This window comes from Salmo trutta, chromosome 15 (genome assembly GCF_901001165.1).
Source record: "Salmo trutta chromosome 15, fSalTru1.1, whole genome shotgun sequence".
Classification (NCBI taxonomy): Eukaryota; Metazoa; Chordata; class Actinopteri; order Salmoniformes; family Salmonidae; genus Salmo; species Salmo trutta.
Genome location: NC_042971.1, coordinates 64,852,326 through 64,870,415, shown reverse-complemented (window position 1 = coordinate 64,870,415; position 18,090 = coordinate 64,852,326). Strand labels below are relative to the sequence as shown.

At 44.2% G+C, this 18,090-nt stretch overlaps 1 protein-coding gene across 2 annotated transcripts in view; it reads right to left on the bottom strand.

The window, feature by feature from the left end:
* LOC115149549 (netrin receptor DCC-like) overlaps window positions 1–18,090 on the bottom strand; it is a 499,682-nt gene that overhangs the window by 341,822 nt on the left and 139,770 nt on the right. For both annotated transcript variants that reach the window (XM_029692499.1, XM_029692500.1), the window contains exon 2: window positions 11,723–12,070. In XM_029692499.1, coding sequence (XP_029548359.1) covers window positions 11,723–12,070 — 348 coding nt within the window. The remainder of the gene's footprint in view (window positions 1–11,722; window positions 12,071–18,090) is intronic.

Here is an 18,090-nt window from a genome sequence, read left to right as displayed (position 1 = left end):
TCTACTGTACTCTACTGTACTGTACTCTACTGTACTCTACTCTACTGTACTGTATTCTACTGTACTCTACTGTACTCTACTCTACTGTACTCTACTGTACTCTACTGTACTGTATTCTACTGTACTCTACTGTACTGTACTCAACTGTACTCTACTGTACTGTACTCAACTGTACTCTACTCTACTGTACACTACTCTACTGTACTCTACTGTACTCTACTGTACTCTAGTCTACTGTACTCTACTGTACTCTAGTCTACTGTACTCTACTGTAGTGTACTGTAATGTACCCTACAGTACTGTACCCTACCCATCTTAAATAAGCATGCCCCATTCAAAAAATGTAGAACCAGGAACAGATATAGCTCTTGGTTCACTCCTGACCTGTCTGCCCTTAACCAACACAAAAACATCCTGTGGAGTTCTGCATTAGCATCAAATATCGCCCGTGATATGCAACTTTTCAGGGAAGTCAGGAACCAATATACACAGGCAGTTAGGAAAGCAAAGGCTAGCTTTTTCAAACAGAAATTTGCATCCTGTAGCACAAACTCCAAAAAGTTCTGGGACACTATAAAGCCCATGGAGAATAAGAGCACATCCTCCCAGCTGCCCACTGCACTGAGGCTAGGAAACACTGTCACCACCGATAAATCTACGATAATTGAGAATTTCAATAAGCATTTTTCTATGGCTGGCCATGCTTTCCACCTGTCTACCCCTAACCCGGTCCACAGCCCTGGACCCCCCACAGCAACTTGCCCAAGCATCCCCCATTTCTCCTTCACCCAAATCCAGATAGCTGATGTTCTGAAAGAGCTGCAAAATCTGGACCCCTACAAATCAGCCGGGCTAGACAATCTGGACCCTCTCTTTCTAAAATTATCCGCCGAAATTGTTGCAACCCCTATTACCAGCCTGTTCAACCTCTTTTTCCTCGTCTGAGATCCCCAAAGACTGGAAAGCTCTTCAAAGGGGGTGACACTCTAGACCCAAACTGTTACAGACCTATATCTATCCTACCCTGCCTTTCTAAGGTTTTCGAAAGCCAAGTTAACTGTTGCGTCAAAAGACAGGTATTGATATTCAAGGCGTTCAGATTTTCAACTGATTTCAAAGATAAAACACCAGCAGGGGGCGAAAGAGTGTATGCATTGTGGAACCCATCATTAGCTTGTGTTTCCCTGGGGAACATATATACTGGTGCACCTTTGTGATAGCAGGTGGTGAAATGTTTGGTGGAAAAGCATTTCACTGGAAGTCCTTCACAGAAGAGGAGACTCATCCATACACATTCAGCTCATTTAGGATTCTGGAGACTCAACCGGTAGGCACATGGACATTGTTGTGTAAAATTGTTGCAACTTAGGTGTTTATTTGTGTTGAGAATTGAGACCAATTGTCTAATTTAGTATATAGTATAATTTAGATAATATGACTACATTGAGATTATGTATTTAATTTGAAATGACCTTACTTGAAGTAATGTATATTTATTTTTGTGTTTTGCCTTTAAAGGTTATCAACCTAATTAACTAATTATCAAGCTAACTAAAGAACTAATTAACTAACTAACTGACTAAAGAAATAAAAGAAGTTAGAAGAAAATTGAGTTGTCCCTTGCGTCCTTCAGTCCTTAAAGGCCTTTTTCAAGTTTGGGCAAAGAGCTGCAGTGTGAACCATACACAACTTGACAGTTGATAACCGCGTGGCAGTGAAGACAAAAGGATTAACGGCCTGAAGTCAGGAAAGCTGTCGTCGCAGAGAGGAATATTGACTGACATCTCAACATGGCGGAGGAAGCTCTTGGAATAACAGTGAAGGAGCTGAAGCAAAAAAGAACTTTAGCTAAAAGCACTTTTACCAAGCAGGCAAACTTCCTCAGCAGAGTCGCAAAGCACATGACTAAAAGAGAACTACAAGAGGAGTTCAAGAAGCTCAAGTCGGAGGCGAGGACGGTCAGTGAGACAAATGACGAGTACAGGGCTGGCCTTCTGGCAGACATTGAAGCTGGAACCGATGAGGGTGAAGAAGCTGAACTGAGCAAGGAGAAGCAGAATGAAGTTGAGAAGACGTTCCAAGAATGCGAAGCACGATTGGATGAGGTCAGGGAGATGGTCCAGTCCAATCTATGGCCTAGATATGGCGAAAATGAGGTGAAGTCTGCAATCCATGAAGCCGAGACAGCCTGTGATGGAGTTGCTCAGATACCTGTTACCGCTATAAACAGAGATGGCTTTGAGCTACGGTGGGATAGGGTGAAAACACAAGTCCAAAATGCAATCGCAAGCCTAGCAGAGTGGGAGATGTGGATTCCGGTGGCAGAAAAGGAAAGGCTCGGAGGGAGAGTGAAGGATCTGAAGGCATTCGGCAACAACCTTGAAGCAAGGAGGGCAGGATTTCTCACAGCACAAAGAATTGCAAAAGAGGAGAGAGTCGGAGGGAGAGTGCCGCAGGTGCCCATGGCAGCTCCACAACCAACACTGAGGATAAAGCCAATCTGTCTACCCAAGTTCAGTGGGTATAAAAGGAACTTCCATCGATGGAGAAGAGACTGGGAGAGTCTGCAAAAGCAGGGGGAACCAACAGGCTCAGTCGAGGTAAAGAGGATCCAACTCATTGACAGTATAGATGAGAGGATATGCAGAGGCCTCCGTTTGTCTTCCTACAACACTGCTGAGGACATGTTCAGGGTGCTGGAGAACAGATATGGAAACAAGTCTACAATTGCCTTGGAGATAATGGAGGATCTGGAGAAAATTCCTGCTTTAAGGGCAAATCAGCCTAGGAAAGTTATCGACATGATCCAAACTATAGAGAAGGCCCTGGATGACCTCACGGAGCTTGGAAACACAGGAGCCATCAACAACCCTCTAGTGATCAGATCCATAGAAAGCAAGTTTCCTGACGACATCAAGAGAGAGTGGCTTGTCTTCATGGTTAATCCGAGGAATAATGTCACACCAGATAATCACTTTGAGAACCTTCTTAAATTCCTGAAAACACAAGAGGAAATTCTTGAAAAACTGGAGCAGCTGGGAGTGAGTGAAAGGCCAGAAAAGAGAAATGCTTGCATGGAGAGGAAATATGCGTCCACGCGGTCCACAACGAAAGGAGGCTGTGTTGTGTGTGGTGATGAAAAGCACAGAGAAAAAATATTATTTTGCAAGCGTTTCAAGGAACTGAAGCCAGTGGAAAAGTTGGCTGCTGTAGAAAAGCTGGGGGCCTGCAAGAGGTGCTTGGTCTGTCATGGAGAAGATGATGAATGCAAAGAGACATACCTGTGCAGGAACAGAAACTGTAAAAAAGACCACCATTTCTTTCTATGCCTGAAGGGAGACTTCAGGAGGAGTGACTCAGAAAGAAGACAATTCAATGTGAGAACGCGGACTGAGGAGCAGGAAGAATTTGTATCTAAACTCTCCCCAGAGATGGTAGACAAATTCAAGAGAGCGTTCACCAACATCACCGCAAAGACAAACTGTGGTGAAAAGATCCAGCTTGGAGAGATTGTGTCAAGTGCAGTAGAAGAATTGCCAGTTATTCTAATGCTGCTCGAGGTAACTGCCAATGCAGGACAAAAAATTGGAACCCTGATCGACTTGGCATCGGACACAAATTATATCACCCACAGAGCTGCCAGGAGATTAAATCTTGGAAGTGAAAACATCACTTTAGTCGTCCATGGAGTTGGGGGGATGGCCATGAAGGTTAAAACCAGAAGATATCTCCTCAGAGTGAGGGTCAAAATGCCTAGAGGCACAGAAAGAGCCCATGAGCTTGTCTGCTATGGTTTGAATGAAATTGCCAACATCCACAGAGTCATCAAACCTGAGCAACTCAAGAAGTTCTTCCCAGAAGTCAGTCTAGGAGATCTGAGGAGACCGGAGAGCATTGAGCTACTGATAAGCCACCGCGAAGGAAGACTTGCTCCGCAAAGAGTGAAGGTGATTGGAGACCTTGTCTTATGGGAGAGCCCGCTAGGAAAGATTGTTGGTGGAGCACATCCAGATCTGTTTGAAGAAGTCGATATGGCCGCGCACAGGTCTGGAACGCACTTTGCTCGATCCATGAGAGCAACCGCTGTCAAGTATCAGGAGATAACTAAAACACAAGAATTCACAGCTGAAACCAAAAGCACAGTTGCTCGCAGAGAGTTCTTGGATTGGTGGAAATGGGATAGCATTGGAGCAGCTTGCGAACCGAAGTGTGGAGGATGCCGGTGCGGCAATTGTCAACCAGGAGGCAAGGAAATGACTCTGAGTGAGGAAAGGGAGCTGGAGATCATAAGGAAAGGCCTCACCTACATCAAAGCAGATGCTCACAGCGATAAACCGCACTGGGACACAAAATACCCCTGGATTCAAGATCCAAGTTCCCTTCCTTACAACAGGAGTGGGATTGAAGCCACCTTCTTAAGAACAGAAAAACAACTCAAGAAAGAGCCAGAGTGGAAAATAGCCTACACAGCTCAAGTGCATGAAATGGTGGAGAGAAGAGCAGCAAAGAAACTCACCAAAGAGATGATCGCCAGCTGGAAAGGACCAGTATGGTATGTCAGCCACTTGGTGGCGCCAAACCCACACTCTGTCACAACACCTGTGCGACTGGTATGGAACAGCAGCCAGAAGTTTAAAGGGGTCAGCATGAATGACCTGCTGCTGAAAGGGCCTGATGTCCTCAATCCCATCCGAGCAGTACTACTCAGGTTCAGAAGAGGTGTCCATGCTGCTCTTGGCGACATCAGGAAGATGTACAATTCGGTGTGGTTAGAAAACCTGGAGATGCATCTCCACAGATTTCTCTGGAGAAACACTGAGGAGGAAGAGATTGAAGAGTATGCCATCACCAGAGTCAACATTGGCGATCGACCAGCAGGGTGCATTGTACAACTGGCCATGAGAGAGACAGCAAAACTGCCCATGTTCGCTCACCTGGAGGAGGAACGTAGGATCCTTGAAGAGGATGCCTATGTCGATGACATCCTGACTTCCCATAATGACTTACAAAAGCTGGACAAGGACACCAAAAGAGTTGAAGAGATCCTGAGGACAGGCGGATTCTTCCTCAAACCCTGGATCCGCTCAGGCCAAAGTGGGAGGCAGGAGATCGTACCAGGAGAACAAGGAGGGGTGTCAGAGACAGTACTTATTCTCCCAAACCAGATGAGGAAAGGAGACAATAAAGCCCTTGGAGTTGGATACCTTGGTGAAGAGGACAAACTGTACCTAATGACTTCAATCAATTTCTCAAAGAGGAAAAAGAAGATGAGAGTCGGACAAAATCTCCTTGAAGAAGAGGTGAGAGGGAAAACTCCAAACCCACTGACGAGAAGAGAACTGCTAAGCCAAGTAGCTAGCCTGTATGACCCAATTGGCCTCGTCACACCTGCCAAACAAAAGGGCGCCATTCTTGTCAGAAAGGCGTTTCAAGAAGCTGGAGGCAAAACTCTGACCCGAAACACGTGGGACAAACCTCTGTCTGAACAATTGAGAGAAGAAGCCATCAAACTGTTTGAGGGGTACACACGTCTTAGCCAAATCACCTTCCACAGAAGCCTCACACCAGTCAACTGGATTGGTAAACCTTGGGGAATAACATTCTCTGACGGAAGTGAGAAGAGCTATGGAGCCGTAGTGTACTTCAGATGGGAAACCGAGCAAGGCATCCAAGTCAGGGTGGTTGAGTCCAAAGCAAAACTCACACCTTTGGACCAAAAGGGCGAGGCAGTGAAAGCTGAAATCTGCGGTGCTGTCTGCGCAGCACGACTTCGAAAGTACGTTGAAAAACACAGTCGTATAGAAATTGAACGATGGCTCCATCTGCTGGACAGTCAAACTGTGGTGGGAGCTATCCAGAGAGACAGTTATGGGTATCAATCTTTCTTCGCGAACAGAGTTGGAGAGATCCAGAAATCCACATCTGTCGAAGACTGGTGGTGGATCCCGGGAGGCCTGAACAGTGCTGACATCATAACAAGGGGGGCAGCCCCGGAAGACCTCCAAGAAGATTCCATGTGGCAAAATGGATCAGCGTTCCTGCGGCAACCCATGGAAGAGTGGCCACAGAAGTCAGCCAAAGAAATTGCAGCTTATGCCAAGGAAGGCATAAACAAACTTCAAAGGAGATATTTCTCTGCAGCACTGACCAGAGCGCAGGCCAAGAGAAACAAGAATGATGTACTTCCTGAAGTGGGAGTTCAGAAGGAAAGTCAGAGTGATGCACAGCAAAGCAGGCAAAATAACCCAGATGAACTTAAGACTAAGATCCGAAGACCACCAGCTGGCTCTGCGGTAACAAAACTTATTGACATCAGGAAATTCAGCAGCCTGACCAGGCTGATCCGAGTCATTGCCTGGGTTTGGAGAGCTGCAACGAAATGGAAAGAAGTGTTGACCAGGAATTCAGCCTCAGATAAACCAAAGTGGGAGGAAATTCTTTCAACAAACTGGAAGTCCAGAGGCAAACAAGCTGTACTCACTGTTGGGGAGTGTGAAGATGCACTAAGAGACCTGTTCCTTGCAGCTCAAGAAGGTATAACCTTTCAAGGCACCACTCTCAACAGACTCGCTGTTTACAGAGATGAAGAGACTGGGCTCTTGGTTTGTGGAGGGAGGTTCAAGATCTTTGATGAGGACGAGACTGCTGTACCAATTCTACCATATGAGGCATGGATATCCACTCTCCTAGCCCAAGAGGCTCATGATGCAAACCATGAAGAAATAGCAGGTACACTCCTCCGGATGAGGAAGAAAGCCTGGGTGATAAAAGGCCGGAAGCTGGCTAAAAAGAGAGTTGACAACTGTGTGGTGTGCAGAAAGGCTAGGGCCAGAAAGTGCCAACAGATCATGAGTGACCTTCCACCCGAGCGTATAACACCAGCCAGACCATTTGAGTATACAACAGTGGACTTATTTGGACCATATGAAGTCAAGGACGAGGTGAGAAAGAAAGTCAAGCTCAAGGTGTGGGGAATTGTCTTCTGCTGTATGGCATCCAGAGCTATACACACAGATGTTGTCAGTGACCAGTCAACTGAAGGCTTCTTACTGGCCTACCAAAGATTCACGGCACTGAGAGGGCATCCAAAGAAACTGTGGTCAGATCCTGGAAAGAACTTTGTGGGGGACAGACCTGCCCTCAAAGAGCTCTACCACTTCCTGGATCAACAAATTACATCTGAGCTTGAAAATGAAGCTTCAAAGCATGGAACAGAGTGGAGCTGGAAGATCCACCCAGCAGACTCCCCTCACAGGAATGGTGCTGCAGAAGCAGCTGTTCGCACTGTGAAGCGGGCCTTGCACAATATGAGAGGCGAAGGACTCTTCACATGGAGTGAGTTTCAAACATTTATGTTCATGGCTGCTAACCTTGCCAATGAAAGGCCCATAGATGCCAGGACTCAGAGCCGGGAGGACTGCATAGAATACATCAGCCCTAATTCTCTTCTGCTTGGAAGGACTGGACCTAGGGGAGACTTAAGAAGCTTTGAGTTTGAAGACTACTCCTACAAACGGTTAAGAGTCATTCAAGCAGAAGTTAACTGGTTCTGGAGGAAGTGGAGTCAGTTGGCTGGACCTAACCTGTTTGTGAGGAGTAAGTGGCACACAAAGCAGCGAAACGTGGCCGTTGGAGACGTCGTCTGGCTTGCAGACCAGAACGCTTTGAGGAGTCAGTATAAGCTTGGTAGAGTCGTCAATGTCAACGCTGACAAGGAGGGCATTGTGAGAGATGCAAATATAAGAACCTTCCCAAGTTATCCCATCTCAACTTTGAAGCATGTTTGTGGAGACAAAGCAAAGAAACGTTCAACCAAAATCCCTGCTACAATTCTTCACAGGGACGTCAGGCGATTGGTTGTGTTATTACCTGTAGAAGAGCAGAAGTAAAGCCATCGAAGATGGAGCCGATGTGACCTCCTTGGGTTCAAGAACCAGGAGATCAAGTGGGAGGTGTTGCGTCAAAAGACAGGTATTGATATTCAAGGCGTTCAGATTTTCAACTGATTTCAAAGATAAAACACCAGCAGGGGGCGAAAGAGTGTATGCATTGTGGAACCCATCATTAGCTTGTGTTTCCCTGGGGAACATATATACTGGTGCACCTTTGTGATAGCAGGTGGTGAAATGTTTGGTGGAAAAGCATTTCACTGGAAGTCCTTCACAGAAGAGGAGACTCATCCATACACATTCAGCTCATTTAGGATTCTGGAGACTCAACCGGTAGGCACATGGACATTGTTGTGTAAAATTGTTGCAACTTAGGTGTTTATTTGTGTTGAGAATTGAGACCAATTGTCTAATTTAGTATATAGTATAATTTAGATAATATGACTACATTGAGATTATTTATTTAATTTGAAATGACCTTACTTGAAGTAATGTATATTTATTTTTGTGTTTTGCCTTTAAAGGTTATCAACCTAATTAACTAATTATCAAGCTAACTAAATAACTAATTAACTAACTAACTGACTAAAGAAATAAAAGAAGTTAGAAGAAAATTGAGTTGTCCCTTGCGTCCTTCAGTCCTTAAAGGCCTTTTTCAAGTTTGGGCAAAGAGCTGCAGTGTGAACCATACACAACTTGACATTAACTAACAGATCACCGACCATTTCAAATCCCACCGTACCTTCTCCGCTATGCAATCTGGTTGCAGTCAGACAATATTGTGCAGCTGTATTCATCGACCTAGCCAAGGCTTTCGACATCTGTCAATCACCACATTCTTGTCGGCAGACTCAATAAGCCTTGGTTTCTCAAATGACTGCCTCGCCTGGTTCACCAACTACTTCTCAGACAGAGTTCAGTGTGTCAAATCGGATGGCCTCTTGTCCGGACCTCTGGCAGTCTCTATGGGGGTGCCACAGGGTTCAATCCTCGGGCTGACTCTTTTCTCTGTATACATCAATGATGTCGCTCTTGCTGCTGGTGATTCTCTGATCCACCTCTACGCAGACGACACCATTCTGTATACTTCTGGCCCTTCTTTGGACACTGTGTTAACAACCCTCCAGATGAGCTTCAATGCAATACAACTCTCCTTCCGTGGCCTCCAACTGCTCTTAAATACAAGTAAAACTAAATGCATGCTCTTCAACCGATCGCTGCCTGCACCTGCCCGCCCGTCCAGCATCACTACTCTGGACGGTTCTGACTTAGAATATGTGGACAACTACAAATACCTAGGTGTCTGGTTAGACTGTAAACTCTCCTTCCAGACTCACATTAAGCATCTCCAATCCAAAATTAAATCTAGAATCGGCTTCCTATTTCGCAACAAAGCATCCTTCACTCATGCTGCCAAACATACCCTCGTAAAACTGACTATCCTACCGATCCTTGACTTCGGCGATGTCATTTACAAAATAGCCTCCAACACTCTACTCAGCAAATTGGATGCAGTCTACCACGGTGCCATCCGTTTTGTCACCAAAGCCCCATATACTACCCACCACTGCGACCTGTATGCTCTCGTTGGTTGGCCCTCGCTTCATATTCGTCGCCAAAACCACTGGCTCCAGGTCATCTATAAGTCTTTGCTAGGTAAAGCCCTGCCTTATCTCAGCTCACTGGTCACCATAGCAGCACCCACCTGTAGCACGCGCTCCAGCAGGTATATTTCACTGGTCACCCCCAAAGCCAATTCCTCCTTCGGCCGCCTTTCCTTCCAGTTCTCTGCTGCCAATGACTGGAACTAACTGCAAAAATCATTGAAGCTGGAGAGTCATATCTCCCTCATTAGCTGACAGCACCAGCTGTCAGAGCAGCTCACAGTACACTGCGCCTGTACATAGCTCATCTGTAAACAGCCCATCCAACTACCTCATTCCCATACTGTTATTTATTTTATTTATTTTGCTCCTTTGCACACCAGTATCTCTACTTGCACACTCATCTTCTGCACATCTATCACTCCAGTGTTTAATTGCTATATTGTAATTAGTTTGCCACTATGGTCTATTTATTGCCTTACCTCCCTTATCCTACCTCATTTGCACACACTGTTTATAGACTTTTTTTTCTATTGTGTTATTGACTTATTGACTTATTGTGTCGCACTGCTTTGCTTTATCTTGGCCAGGTCGCAGTTGTAAATGAGAACTTGTTCTCAACTACCCTGTCTGTTTAAATAATGGTTAAATAAAAATAAAAAATACTGTTGAGGAATAGGACAGATAGATGAGGAATAGGACAGATTGATGAGGGAATAAGACTCTGATAGATCAGGAATAGGACAGATTGATGAGGAATAGGACAGATTGATGAGGGAATAAGACTCTGATAGATCAGGAATAGGACAGATTGATGAGGAATAGGACAGATTGATGAGGGAATAAGACTCTGATAGATCAGGAATAGGACAGATAGATGAGGAATAGGACAGATTGATGAGGGAATAAGACTCTGATAGATCAGGAATAGGACAGATAGATGAGGAATAGGACTCTGATATATGAGAAATAGGACAGATAGATGAGGAATAGGACTCTGATAGATGAACAATAGGACAGATAGATGAGGAATAGGACTGATAGTTGAGGAATAGGACAGATAGATGAGAAACAGGATAGATATATGAACAATAGGACAGATAGATGAGGAATAGGACTCTGATAGATGAGGAATAGGACTCTGAAATATGAGGAATAGGACAGATAGATGAGGAATAGGACTCTGATGGACGAGGAATAGGACTCTGATAGATGAGGAATAGGACTCTGATAGATGAGGAATAGGACTCTGATAGATGAGGAATAGGACTCTGATAGATGAGGAATAGGACAGATTGATGAGGAATAGGACTCTGATGGACGAGGAATAGGACTCTGATATATGAGAAATAGGACAGATAGATGAGGAATAGGACTCTGATAGATGAGGAATAGGACTCTGATAGATGAACAATAGGACAGATAGATGAGGAATAGGACTGATAGTTGAGGAATAGGACAGATAGATGAGAAAAAGGATAGATATATGAACAATAGGACAGATAGATGAGGAATAGGACTCTGATAGATGAGGAATAGGACTCTGATAGATGAGGAATAGGACTCTGATAGATGAGGAATAGGACTCTGATAGATGAGGAATAGGACTCTGAAAGATGAGGAATAGGACTCTGAAAGATGAGGAATAGGACTCTGATAGACGAGGAATAGGAAGGGAAGAATTTGCATCTTGTGGTGTTAAGGAAAACCCCTAGATATGAGGTCCCCAGAAAGAAGGGTCCTAGAAGTAAGGGCCCAAGACACAAGGGCACTAGAAATAAGGCCCTGGAAAGAAGAGCCCTAGACACAAGGGCGCTAGAAATAAGGCCCTGGAAAGAAGAGCCCTAGACACAAGGGCGCTAGAAATAAAGCCCTGGAAAGAAGAGCCCTAGACACAAGGGCGCTAGAAATAAGGCCCTGGAAATTATTTGAGACGTTCCTCAAGAAACCAATACAAAACTGTACATAAGATGATAATACTATCTTACAACAGCTTTATATTCAGAAGGGTTGGGTTAAATGCAGAAGGCACATTTCATTTGATTCGGTTGACTAGGTATCCCCCTTTCCTTTCTCTACTGTATGAAATCCCCTCTTGATTAGGAGCATACATACCATAGCTCTCACCATCCTCAACAAGTGCAACCTATAAAAAAACTTCCCCCGAACCGAGTGAAGTGGAGGACATTAGTCATCGTTTACAGGATTATGAAGTAAGTAAGGTGTTACCAGAGACAGTGACTTTAGCCGTCCGACTGACAATGGCACCTACTCCCTCTAGCGCTGCCAGACACTGGTAGGACCCCTCGTCAGGTCGGTGGTGTCGTGAGTGAACCACGTTCTGGACCACTAGCGACCCGTTAGGGAACTGCTGTCTCCTCTCGTCCACCACGGCGCTGAGCAACACCCCGTCCTTCTTCCAGATGATGACTGGAATACCTTGGTCTGACTGAGCCTCACAGTCCAGCTGGAGAACACCGCCCCGTAATATCACCGTGTCCTGGGGTTCCAGAACCAAGCTGAAGTCCACGAACACCTGGCCTGTCTGGGACGCGGATGACGATGAGGTCTCTGCACCTGGAGGAAGAGAGAGGTGGAGGAAGGAGTGGTTTAGTCTCAGAGCATAGGATCCTTGATGAGTCGATTTTATTCAATACATAGTCCTGCCTCAATTAAAGTTGGTAACAAACTGATATCATAAAATACAAGGTGTGCTAGGACATCTAAAATAATACCACTACACCACTGGACCAAGTCCTACCGAAAACATTGCTCTATATATACATTTTGTAAGATTTATTTTATATTTTATAAACAATACCAAGCATACGCATACAAACATGAACTACATCACAGCTACCCACTAGCACACACCCCATATCCAGCTACCCACTAGCACACACCCCTTATCCAGCTACCCACTAGCTCACACCCCCTTATCCAGCTACCCACTAGCTCACACCCCCATATCCAGCTACCCACTAGCACACACCCCCATATCCAGCTACCCACTAGCACACACCCCTTATCCAGCTACCCACTAGCTCACACCCCCTTATCCAGCTACCCACTAGCTCACACCCCCATATCCAGCTACCCACTAGCACACACCCCCATCTCCAGCTACCCACTAGCTCACACCCCCTTATCCAGCTACCCACTAGCTCACACCCCCATCTCCATCTACTCACTAGCTCACACCCCAATATCCATCTACCCACTAGCTCACACCCCCTTATCCAGCTACCCACTAGCTCACACCCCCTTATCCAGCTACCCACTAGCACACACCCCCATATCCAGCTACTAGCACACACCCCCTTATCCAGCTACCCACTAGCTCACACCCCTTATCCAGCTACCCACTAGCACACACCCCATATCCAGCTACCCACTAGCTCCACCCCCATATCCAGCTACCCACTAGCTCCACCCCCATCTCCAGCACCAGCATCACTTTGGCCTGAAACTGCACCATTTTGTTTCTCTCCGTAGCCTACGCACTTTTAATATTTCAATAATAAAACGCTGCATTTATATACTAATACAGAAGAGAGCTCAGAGTACATCCTCTGAACCTTGTCTTCAAAGACATCGCTGCCCTGTCTTCACAGGCCCAGCCTTATCATATATCTACTACAATACTGCTACAGACTATACTACCGCAGTCACATCTACTACAATACTACTACAGACTATACTACTGCAGTCACATCTACTACAATACTACTACAGAATATAGTACTGCAGTCATATCTACTATAATACTACCACAGACTATACTACTGCAGTCATATCTACTATAATACTACTACAGACTATAGTACTGCAGTCATATCTACTATAATACTACTACAGAATATAGTACTGCAGTCATATCTACTATAATACTACCACAGACTATACTACTGCAGTCATATCTACTATAATACTACTAGACTATACTACTGCAGTCATATCTACTATAATACTACTACAGACTATAGTACATCAGTCATATCTACTACAATACTACTACAGACTATACTACTGCAGTCATATCTACTACAATACTACTACAGACTATACTACTGCAGTCACATCTACTACAATACTACTACAGAATATAGTACTGCAGTCATATCTACTATAATACTACTACAGACTATACTACTGCAGTCACATCTACTACAATACTACTACAGACTATACTACTGCAGTCATATCTACTATAATACTACTACAAACTATAATACTGCAGTCATATCTCCTATAATACTACTAAAGACTATACTACCGCAGTCACATCTACTACAATACTACTACAGAATATAGTACTGCAGTCATATCTACTATAATACTACTACAGACTATACTACTGCAGTCACATCTACTACAATACTACTACAGACTATACTACTGCAGTCATATCTACTATAATACTACTACAGACTATAATACTGCAGTCATATCTCCTATAATACTACTACAGACTATAATACCGCAGTCACATCTACTACAATACTACTACAGACCATACTACTGCAGTCACATCTACTACAATACTACTACAGAATATAGTACTGCAGTCATATCTACTATAATACTACTACAGACTATACTACTGCAGTCATATCTATTACAGACTATACTACTGCAGTCATATCTACTATAATACTACTACAGACTATAATACTGCAGTCATATCTACTATAATACTACTACAGAATATAGCACTGCAGTCATATCTACTATAATACTACTACAGACTATAGTACTTCAGTCATATCTACTATAATACTACTACAGACTATACTACTGCAGTCATATCTATTACAGACTATAGTACTGCAGTCATATCTACTACAGACTATACTACTGCAGTCACATCTACTACAATACTACTACAGACTATACTACTGCAGTCATATCTATTACAGACTATACTACTGCAGTCATATCTATTACAGACTATACTACTGCAGTCATATCTATTACAGACTATAGTACTGCAGTCATATCTATTACAGACTATACTACTGCAGTCATATCTATTACAGACTATACTACTGCAGTCATATCTATTACAGACTATACTACTGCAGTCATATCTATTACAGACTATAGTACTGCAGTCATATCTATTACAGACTATACTACTGCAGTCACATCTACTACAATACTACTACAGACTATACTACTGCAGTCATATCTATTACAGACTATACTACTGCAGTCATATCTATTACAGACTATACTACTGCAGTCATATCTATTACAGACTATAGTACTGCAGTCATATCTATTACAGACTATACTACTGCAGTCATATCTATTACAGACTATACTACTGCAGTCATATCTATTACAGACTATACTACTGCAGTCATATCTATTACAGACTATAGTACTGCAGTCATATCTATTACAGACTATACTACTGCAGTCACATCTACTACAATACTACTACAGACTATACTACTGCAGTCATATCTATTACAGACTATACTACTGCAGTCATATCTATTACAGACTATACTACTGCAGTCATATCTATTACAGACTATAGTACTGCAGTCATATCTATTACAGACTATACTACTGCAGTCATATCTATTACAGACTATAGTACTGCAGTCATATCTATTACAGACTATAGTACTGCAGTCATATCTATTACAGACTATAGTACTGCAGTCTAGGGCTCAGCCTAATTTCTACTCAGCCCCTAAGTTCATTAGCATGCCTGCCCTGTCCTCACAGGCCCTACCAATCTCGTGTTATCGGACATCTCCCAGAGTTAGTCTCCGCCCTCGAAGATTACTTTTAACTTCCCAGTCTGATTGTCCAATGAAACAATCGGTTCAAACTCATCAGAGATGTTGAAGATAAAACAGTTTTGCTTTCGGGGCAAGGAGTAAGAGCTGTCCGTGTTCAATCATAAAACACACTACCAGTCCATCCATGTTACAATCAAAATATCACATTCCACTTTCATTGCCACAGATCTACAGTACATTCCCCTATTATATACGCCGTGCCCTTAGAACAACAACAAAAAACAACTTAAAATGTTCAGTTTCACATGTGAATTGGTTGTTTTGCACGTTGAGTTTATATTTCACAAGTGAAAAGCATGTCACTTTTGTTGTTTCACATATAAGAAAATCCACATGTGGAATTGGAAGTTCACATTTGTAAAACATTAACATGTGAAAATTACATTTGCTGTTTCACATGTAAGAACATCCGTGAAAATCTCACTTTCAGATGTGGAATTGTAAGTTCACATGTAGCTTCAAGTTTAAAGTTGCAATGTCACACATACAAGTACAGTGAAATGCCTACCTTAACTCAAAACCCAACAATGCAATAATTAATAACAATGTATTACTAGAAAAAAAAACACAAGAAATAAGAATAAGAAATATGAAATACACAATAAACAGGAAATATTCAAAAAGTCAGTCCCATTACCATATTAACAATGTACAGGGATACTGGAGTGATGGAGGTAGATATGTATAGGGGGAAGGGGGACAGGGATACTGGAGTGATGGAGGTAGATATGTATAGGGGGAAGGAGACAGGGATACTGGAGTGATGGAGGTAGATATGTATAGGGGGAAGGGGACAGGGATACTGGAGTGATGGAGGTAGATATGTATAGGGGAAGGGGACAGGGATACTGGAGTGATGGAGGTAGATATGTATAGGGGGAAGGAGACAGGGATACTGGAGTGATGGAGGTAGATATGTATAGGGGGAAGGAGACAGGGATACTGGAGTGATGGAGGTAGATATGTATAGGGGGAAGGGGACAGGGATACTGGAGTGATGGAGGTAGATATGTATAGGGGGAAGGGGACAGGGATACTGGAGTGATGGAGGTAGATATGTATAGGGAGAAGGAGACAGGGATACTGGAGTGATGGAGGTAGATATGTATAGGGGGAAGGAGACAGGGATACTGGAGTGATGGAGGTAGATATGTATAGGGGGAAGGGGACAAGGATACTGGAGTGATGGAGGTAGATATGTATAGGGGACAGGGATACTGGAGTGATGGAGGTAGATATGTATAGGGGACAGGGATACTGGAGTGATGGAGGTAGATATGTATAGGGGGAAGGGGACAGGGATACTGGAGTGATGGAGGTAGATATGTATAGGGGGAAGGAGACAGGGATACTGGAGTGATGGAGGTAGATATGTATAGGGTTAAGGGGACAGGGATACTGGAGTGATGGAGGTAGATATGTATAGGGGGAAGGGGGACAGGGATACTGGAGTGATGGAGGTAGATATGTATAGGGGGAAGGAGACAGGGATACTGGAGTGATGGAGGTAGATATGTATAGGGGGAAGGGATACTGGAGTGATGGAGGTAGATATGTATAGGGGGAAGGGATACTGGAGTGATGGAGGTAGATATGTATAGGGGGAAGGGGACAGGGATACTGGAGTGATGGAGGTAGATATGTATAGGGGGAAGGGATACTGGAGTGATGGAGGTAGATATGTATAGGGGGAAGGGATACTGGAGTGATGGAGGTAGATATGTATAGGGGGAAGGGATACTGGAGTGATGGAGGTAGATATGTATAGGGGGAAGGGATACTGGAGTGATGGAGGTAGATATGTATAGGGGAAGGGATACTGGAGTGATGGAGGTAGATATGTATAGGGGGAAGGGGACAGGGATACTGGAGTGATGGAGGTAGATATGTATAGGGGGAAGGAGACAGGGATACTGGAGTGATGGAGGTAGATATGTATAGGGGGAAGGGGACAGGGATACTGGAGTGATGGAGGTAGATATGTATAGGGGGAAGGGGACAGGGATACTGGAGTGATGGAGGTAGATATGTATAGGGGGAAGGAGACAGGGATACTGGAGTGATGGAGGTAGATATGTATAGGGTTAAGGGGACAGGGATACTGGAGTGATGGAGGTAGATATGTATAGGGGGAAGGGGGACAGGGATACTGGAGTGATGGAGGTAGATATGTATAGGGGGAAGGAGACAGGGATACTGGAGTGATGGAGGTAGATATGTATAGGGGGAAGGGGCTAGGGATACTGGAGTGATGGAGGTAGATATGTATAGGGGGAAGGAGACAGGGATACTGGAGTGATGGAGGTAGATATGTATAGGGTTAAGGGGACAGGGATACTGGAGTGATGGAGGTAGATATGTATAGGGGGAAGGGGGACAGGGATACTGGAGTGATGGAGGTAGATATGTATAGGGGGAAGGAGACAGGGATACTGGAGTGATGGAGGTAGATATGTATAGGGGGAAGGGGCTAGGGATACTGGAGTGATGGAGGTAGATATGAATAGGGGGAAGGAGACAAGGATACTGGAGTGATAGTGGTAGATATGTATAGGGGGAAGGAGACAGGGATACTGGAGTGATGGAGGTAGATATGTATAGGGGGAAGGAGACAGGGATACTGGAGTGATGGAGGTGGATATGTATAGGGGGAAGGAGACAGGGATACTGGAGTGATGGAGGTAGATATGTATAGGGAGAAGGAGACAGGGATACTGGAGTGATGGAGGTAGATATGTATAGGGGGAAGGGGACAGGGATACTGGAGTGATGGAGGTA